Raw genomic sequence first — 8,828 nt, forward strand, 5'->3', positions numbered from 1 at the left:
CATCAGGGAAATCCAAATCAAAACCTCAATGAGATACCACCTCACACCTGTCAGAATGGCTAAAATTAACAAGTCAGGAAATGACAGATGTTGGCGGGGATGCGGAGAAAGGGGAACCCTCCTACACTGTTGGTGGGAATGCAAGCTGGTGCAGCCACTCTGGAAAACTGTATGGAGGTTCCTCAAAAAGTTGAAAATAGAGCTACCATATGATCCAGCAATTGCACTACTGGGTATTTACCCCAAAGATACAAAAGTAGGGATCCAAAGGGGTACGTGCACCCCGATGTTTATAGCAGCAATGTCCACAATAGCCAAACTGTGGAAAGAGCCAAGATGTCCATCAACAGATGAATGGATAAAGAAGATCTGGTATATATATACAATGGAATATTATGCAGCCATCAAAAGGAACGAGATCTTGCCATTTGCAACGACGTGGATGGAACTGGAGGGTATTATGTTGAGTGAAATAAGTCAATCAGAGAAAGACAAGTATCATATGATCTCACTGATATGAGGAATTCTTAATCTCAGGAAACAAACTGAGGGTTGCTGGAGTGGGGGGTGGGGTGGGAAGGATGGGGTGACTGGGTGATAGACACTGGGGAGGGTATGTGCTCTGGTAAGCGCTGTGAATTTTGCAAGACTGTTGAATCTCAGATCTGTACCTCTGAAACAAATAACGCAATATATGTTAAGAAAAAAAAAAAAAAGAAGAAGAAGAAGGTAGCAGGAGGGGAAGAATGAAGCGGGGGAAATCGGAGGGGTAGACGAACCATGAGAGACGATGGACTCTGAAAAACAAACAGGGTTCTAGAGGGGAGGGGGGTGGGAGGATGGGTTAGCCTGGTGGTGGGTACTGAGGAGGGCACGTTCTGCATGGAGCACTGGGTGTTATGCACAAACAATGAATCATGGAACACTTCATCTAAAACTAATGATGTAATGTATGGGGATTAACATAAGAATAAAAAAAAAAAAAAAAAAAAAAAAAGAAGACATTTGTATACACCTATATTACTCAAGGAAAAGGTGAACCAAGGATTTTATTACCTGCTAAACTGTCCTTCAAATGTAAGGCAACAAAGAAAGGAAGTTTTAAACATGTTTGTAAGAATAATATTCCCATATCATTCCCATTATTCTTTATGGAGAAATTACTAGCAAATGAACTTCAGCCAACCAAAGAATGACTGGGAAAAACTGCAAAAGTGCTTGGGTGAGCATTATACATATATTTAACTGAAGAATCAGGACTAAAACAGAAGGAGATAAGGGTGATAAATAGAACATAAATATTATAGGCCTTGACAATGTATAAATGCAAATAATAAAAAATTGGGAGAAAGAGAGCAGGAAGTGTAATAAGCTCATTGATAACTTGACATAATAGCTGGGAGTCAATGGATAGTCTTAAAGCTCACAAAATCAAATACTAGAAGTACAAACATACATAATATTACAAATGCAAATACTATTGTGAATAAGTACTATTGATATTGACTAAGATTGGGTGATGGAGAAGGAAAAGGGGAAGAGAGAAGAGATTTAAACAGAATTTTACCTCTGTTCCTTGAAAAGAACTAAGAGTTACTATCAACAGAGAACTAAGAACAACCAACAAGGCTAAAATACAAACCTACCTAAATATCATAAAATACAAAACAAACCTAAAATAGAAACCTACCTAAATATCACAACAAAACAGCAAAGAAAAGCAGACAACACAGTGAAAGACAGACCTAAAATGTATATATATATATAAACAGAAAACATAAGGGGTGCCTGGGTGGCTCAGTCGTTAAGCGTCTGTCTTCGGCTCAGGTCATGATCCCAGGGTCCTGGGATCGAGGCCCGCATCGGGCTCCCCGCTCAGTGGGAAGCCTGCTTCTCCCTCTCCCACTCCCCCTGCTTGTGTTCCCATCTCTCGCTGTGTCTCTCTCTGTCAAAATAAATAAATAAAATCTTTAAAAAAACAAACAAACAAACAAAAGAAACAGAAAACATAAAATAAAATGCCAGAGCCCAGATAAAGCATATCTGACATATGAATAAATGTAAATGGATTCAACTCATATGAAAACAAAGAGCTTTACAAATTTACTCATAAAGTGCCTGGGTGGCTCAGTCGGTTAAGCGTCTGCCCTCGGCTCAGGTCATGATCCCGGGGTCCTGGGATCGAGTCCCACGCCAGGCTCCCTGCTGAGCAGGGAGTCTGCTTCTCCCTCTCCCTCTGCCCCTCCTCTCCGCTCGTGCTCTCTCTCTCAAATAAATAAATAATAAAAATTAAAATTAAACAGATGTTCTAAAAAAGAAAACCAAATTTACTCATAAAGCAAAACCTAACTCCATGTTAATTACTAGACATACAACTAAATCAAAGTAATTTTAAAAGTTTGAAAACAAAAGGATGGGCAAAGAAATATCAGGCAAACATAAAAAGAAAGTAGGAAGCATTTTACCCAGCTCTGATTCCAGACTCTGTGGTCATAACCACTACAAACACTGCAAATACTGCTTCATGTGTTTCTGTAATAATGCATATGGATATGTGTGCATGAATGAGTATAATTTGTATACTAAAAAAAACTAAATAAACTACTCAATTATATATGATCTTTTGAAATAAGACCAGATATCAAATTTAGAGTACTACCAGATTGCTGAGTTTAAAGCATTTAATAATATTTACATTTAATGGTATTCCATATAAAAATCAAAATGCTGTACTGAAAACTCCTTGCCTGGATTCATGCCCATGATGTTGTGGACCTAACATCATGCAATAACTCCTCACTCTGATGGCAATCTATTGTGAAGCACTCAAAAACTAAAATTCCAGTTGAACTGTCGTTTTCTGTAAGGGTAGAGATTCAAGGAAGTGGTATTTCATCAACTTTACAGTATACTACAAATATTTCCCTTGAAGCAACAATTTTTCCTAACCTCCTGCAGAAACCCCTAGCTATGACATTGTTTTCAGGTGCTGTAGTTTTGGAAAGAGTTTTCATGCCTCAGAAACAAAAGAGCATACGGGTAGGGAAGGTTAAGAGACTCTAGGAATATTATACAAAGGTCAATAACGACTCTACCTGTGGCAACATCAATTCAGTGCTTAAGGAGAAGTAACTGTGACCCTCGGTGTTTGAATTTCAACACCAATAACAAAAGGAAGATATTATTACACCAACCTGGTAAGACTGTTGTGAGCATTTAGTGCCTGAAATAGTCAGGACCCTGCCTGGCTTATACTTAGCTAATATTACCAACACAAGGAAACAGATTTTAAACTGACACATTATGCAAGTCTTTTAAATCTATTGTAATTACTGATTATCCAGTTAGCCCCACAGAGAAATATCTCCCTAATGGGGGGAAAAAAAAAGGCATTTAAAGCCACTCAGTCCCTAAATTCCCTATTCCCTGTCTGCTACCAACTACCACCAATGCGAGATCAGGAGCCCTTCCTCTTTAATCCCATGGTACATCTCCGTTAGAGCATTCTACCAGGATGTTTTCGTTGTTGGTGCACTGTCTTCCCCCACCAAGGCTTCTGCGAACTCCTTAAAGCCAGCCACTATGTCTTGTGCATTTCAGCACCTCCACGACACCTGTTCCCACACATAATAGAAGCTCAATAAAGGTGTGTTAGATTAACAAACGTGATACTGTAGGAAGTGGATATATATGCATATGTGTGAAAAACATCAACCAGTTCAGGGTCTGTGTTCTGTGGACTGCAATGTCCTTGCTCTCTGATGTTTCAGGAAGGTAGGCAGCCAAGGCACCTCAGCTGGGACCAAGAAAGAAAAAAGGAATCATTCAAGAAATACCTAAGGGGCCCTCTGTTAGCTTCAGGCAACAAACCAGGCTCTAGGGTTATAAAGACCACATCTCTATCTGTAAAGAGCTCGCAGCCCTGTAGGCACCTAGCCAGTAAGGATCTCATCCCCCACCAGGGAGCAAAGATATTAAAGTTAAAGCCAGATTAAGCCATGCGACTCCCAGGTCTAAACTGCAGTGCTCTTTCCACTAGAACAATGCCTTTCAAATGTTGAGAGGGCTCACAGTAAAAAATACATTCTGTAGCACTCCCCAGTACAGATACACACACTTCTGATTTTTTCATCTTCACTCTATTCTATTTCACTTTTTTTTAAATGTTCAGCCTGACACACTAAATTGGCTTATGACTCAAAGGTGGAAAAATACTGCTCTAGGAGATATATTCTTAAAGCTTTCTCTAGAATTTCAACATCAGATATAATTCCTAATAGTTTTTCTCACACAATGAATTTGTACCCCAGCAAAAAAAGTAAAATACTATCAGAGAATCAAATAACCTTCAAAGACCAACAGAGTCCTGACAGCTGCCGCTTGGGGAATGAGAGGAAGCTAAACCTATCTCTGTCAGCTTTCCCTAAGGCCACCAATCTAAGGCAGAGAGCATTTGCTAGGCAAAAACAACCTGGTGGCAAGCCTCTCGACACCCCAGCTCCCTTCCAGTCACACTATGGCCGAAAAGACTCTTAGCCTTTATCGAAATTCTGGAGCTTCCACTTACAATGAATTTTTTCAAATGATTTTGTGTAAGAGACTTTAATTAAATGTGTTTGGATAGGGACCAATAAATTTATTAAGGTAAGTGAATGAAAATCAAAATGAACTATTTTAAAAACATTTTGTTCAAAAAAAAATCTCTCAGGGCGCCTGGGTGGCTTAGTCGGTTAAGCATCTGCCTTCGGCTCAGGTCATGATCCCAGGGTCCTGGGATCGAGCCCCACATGGGGCTCCCTGCTCAGCGGGGAGCCTGCTTCTCCCTCTGCCTGCCACTCTGCCTACCTGTGCTCTCTCTCTCTCTCTCTCTCTCTGTTAAATAAATAAATAAAAATCTTTAAATTAAAAAAAAAAATCTCTCTCTGAAATATGCCAGTCTTCAATTGAGGGGAGAGAAGCGTAATGATCTATCCCAGATCTGAATAAAACATGCAGAAACGGATCATTAGTTAAGTTAGGACCTCTTCTGGTTTGCTCTTGAAATCTTAGGGCAAAGGCAGCACACAAATTTTCCTCAACATGAGATGTGCATACAGCACTTTCCATGAAAGGAAATGTGGTAGTAGCAATCATCACTACCTAGTAGTAGCAAGCTAGGGATGAAAACCCCAATGTCCCCAGAGTTCTTTCAAGAAATGTGTTCCCCTGGAAAGTCACAAACAGGCAGAAAGACCAGAAAAGCCCTTTCTCCGTGTTCTGTGTCCATAGGCAGTACTCCAGCTCTGAAAACACAAACTAAGTACAAGAATGTTCATTCAAGGTCTTGGGCTGACTAGCCTCACCATTCGCCATCCAAGAAGCAAGTCTGAGTTTAAAGGACTCATTTTTGTGACATTTGCCTCAAATTAAAAGACAATTTTATAAAACTTAATAAATCTTCCCAGGTCTTCCCAAGAGAAACGTGTTTAGAACTGTGTTTAGAAAAATAGCCTTTCTATAGAAATAAAATGTATTTTCCTATGAAAAAGGAGAAAGGCACACTATCAGATTTGCCCAACAGAACTTTCTGTGGTGATGCAAGTGGTGAGTGTCTGTGCTCTGTGGTACAGTAGCCACTAGCCACCCAGTGCTGAGCACTTGCAAGGTGGCTGGTGTGACTGAGAAAGTGTATTTTAAATTTTATTTCATTTTAATTAATTTAAATTAAAACAGCCGCATTCGGCTAAGTACCTACCATATGGGGTACTGTAGGTTAGAGAATCAACGTAAGCAGCAGAGCTGGCTAACTGGTCTTAGACTAAATATCACAATTTGAAAAAATGATATTCAATACCAATATTCAATTTTCAGCTTCCCAATTAACATTTAATTAATATTTAAGTTTTCCTTAGAAGTGGTTTTTCAACAGTTTGGCAGTTTGTTTTTTTTTTTTTTAATTTTATTTATTTTTTGAGAGAGCGAGCGAGAGAGAAACAGCATGAGAGGGGAGAGGGTCAGAGGGAGAAGCAGGCTCCCCGCCGAGCCGGGAGCCCGATGTGGGACTCGATCCCAGGACCCTGGGATCATGACCTGAGCCGAAGGCAGACGCTTAACCATCTGAGCCACCCAGGCGCCCAGTTTGGCAGTTTTTATTCCAAAACATGAACATCCCAGATCTGCTGAGCAGAATTCCTTTGGCAATGTTCAATTTTCCATCTGTGAAACTTAAGCACAGGGGAAGGAAAAAACTGAAACCCACCTTCCTCTTGATACAAAGGGAAGAAATGGAACACATACTCCAGACCAAAGGCTAATATAACCTCCTAGACTCACGGGTACATCTGCTCATCAGCCCCTGCTTGTGTTGCTTCTTTAACCCAGTTGTAGCTTTCCACGAAAGTCATTTCTACATTTGTTTGACCTCTGGATTGCGTTCCCTTGCGATCAGGCCAGGACCAGACCCTCTCAAAGTATTCCACCTATAGGAAAACCATTTAAAACATAAACACTAAAATGTTCTCTATTTAAATGGTCAGAATGCAGTAGCCTGAAGAGAACAGATGCTTCAGAAAGACTAAAATATGCAGATCACGCCAAGACCACTTTCCAAGCAGGTGGCAAAAGAAACTGCGAAGTTCCATAGTCAGCAAGGGAAAGACAACGCAAGAAAATATGCTCAGAAATGCGTTGCGGCCATGCTGTGGCCAAAGGATAACTAACTTTTAACTGGGCAGGAAAGAAGAAGACAGAATTTAAAATGGGGAACTGCTGTGCTGTTTGACCCTGAGAGTATCCTCATATCCTCCTCATTCTTCCAAGCTCTGAACTAGACTCCACTGACCGCAGCATCTGCAGCATGAGCTCTAAGGAAGCCATCAATTATAAAATTCTATGATAAAAGCCTCAATGTCTAAGACAAGTACTAGAACCTCAATGCTTTTTTTTCATCATCCCAATTCTTAGGGGGAAAAAAGTCAAATAAATGTAATAAACAAGACAGATTTTCACAGCAGAGGCCCAAGTTCTCAAAGCACAGAAAGCTTATAAACAGAAAATAAAAACAAACACTACTTCTCATTTAGTGCTTTAAAAGTCCGCTTCAGAATAGCATTACTCCTGCTCCCCAAAATGCAATTTAAAGGCAGAAATATAAATCTACTTAAAGACACCCAGAATATAAATTAACAAAGATAAAACTTAATTCTTACATTTAAGAGTCTAATAGTGATTTATGAGATTAAAATATAGATTCTAGTAAACAAAAGAAACATACGTAACAGAAAAGAAAGCCATGTTTTGCTTGGCTCAAAGTGTTAACACAGTACAATACCACATTAAATGAAAAAACTTTTATTAAACTATCTTAGCACAAACATGGCTCAGTCCTTCTTCTAAATTCCTAATGTATTTATGGGCTAAATATGTTATTTCATTTTATAAGCCCTCAGGTCCTATATAACCCACGCCTATTCCTCTAGGTGAATATCAAGCACATTAAAGTCATTATTTAAGAAATTTATCAGTATATGACTATGAAATTATACATCTGAAAATATCATCCTTCCTAAATTGGGATTCTGAAAAAAACTCAAAAGGATTGTTTTCTGTTTTTTTTTCAGGAGCCAAAGCAGCAAAGCACCTTCAACCCAAAGTGTAATATATATTTAATCATGGCTCCTGACTTATAAGCATAACATTACAAATTGTTTCATACGCGTTAAACAAAAGTGCTCACACTCTTACCTGTATATCCAGCGTACCATCCCCAAGAAGCCACCATTCCTAAAAGCCATTTATACATGATTCCTTCAATATACCAGAACCGCTTACTGTCCAGCAGTCGAAGGGGCTGAAGTATAATTACATAGCAGATGTAAGATGAAATAGCAACCAGGTTGTTGGCGACCATGAAGGCAAACCTCATCAGGGCTTTCACCACGATCCAGCCCAGCCACGGAGCCTCTTCCAAAGTCACAGCCATGCTCACATGGGCGTCCGTCCTGTCTTTCTGAGGTGAAAGAAAAATTCATTTAAAAAGGAAAATGGATTACACACATCCAGATAGTCACCAACATAGAAATCGCCTCCAGCACAAAAACACCAGAAAAACCGAGAGGGTCTAAGCTTTCCCGGTGTAGTACCTCGGTGATCTCTCCGGGAAATTCCAGAGGGGGACAGAGAGCGAGGGAGGAGGAGCCGCACAAGGTCAAGGGAGCTGTTCACAGAGGCACAGGGTATGTCATAATATATTTAGCAAATGATAATACTATTCCCACTAACTAATCAGCGGCTGTCCCCGCACCGCGCCTCACTGCAGTCGGCTGTGTGGACTTTTCAGGAAGAAAAACAGAGCCACTCGCTTCAGACACCTTCAGTCTCTCCAAACTGACGACACGAGTGAAGGAAGGCTGTTGCAGGGACCCAATCCCATTTCCCAGCTATGAGAACCTGGGTGCCCGCACCACCACCATTCCTGCACATCGATCGTGCCTTAGAAAGATCTCTCGCCTTAGCAAAAAGAGTTACGCTAACGGGGTTCATTAGCGGCAAAGCGGTTTTTGTCTCCCCCCACACCTTTTTTTAGGGGAAAAAGGAGAGGGGCCTAGAAAAGAGGGCAGAAAGGTGAGAGGAAGAAAGTGGGGGCAAACACGGCGAGAGGAGGAAGGACGGGAGTAGGGGGAGGGGAGCAAAAGCCAGAAGGAGGTGAAGGCACCGGGGCCACGGATGAAGAGAATGAAGTCCCCGAGCACAGGGCAGGCGAGCGAGGGGTGATGGAAGAAGCGCGGAGGAAGAGGCGACGGCAGCGCTTTTTTTTTTTTTTTTTTTTTTTTTTTTTTTTTTTTTTTTTT

The 8,828-nt window shown here is 40.6% G+C and overlaps 1 protein-coding gene across 2 annotated transcripts in view; it reads right to left on the reverse strand.

Annotated features, from left to right (window-relative positions):
* Positions 1–8,828, reverse strand: part of LPGAT1 (lysophosphatidylglycerol acyltransferase 1) — an 80,469-nt gene that overhangs the window by 71,148 nt on the left and 493 nt on the right. The window contains exon 2 of one of the 2 annotated variants that reach the window (XM_044916359.1): positions 7,723–7,995. In XM_044916359.1, coding sequence (XP_044772294.1) covers positions 7,723–7,995 — 273 coding nt within the window. Of the gene's footprint in view, positions 1–7,722; positions 8,001–8,828 lie in introns of both variants that reach the window. The other variant, XM_044916358.1, reaches the window with a different exon arrangement.

Source organism: Neomonachus schauinslandi, chromosome 6, assembly GCF_002201575.2.
Source record: "Neomonachus schauinslandi chromosome 6, ASM220157v2, whole genome shotgun sequence".
In the NCBI taxonomy this organism is placed as follows: domain Eukaryota; kingdom Metazoa; phylum Chordata; class Mammalia; order Carnivora; family Phocidae; genus Neomonachus; species Neomonachus schauinslandi.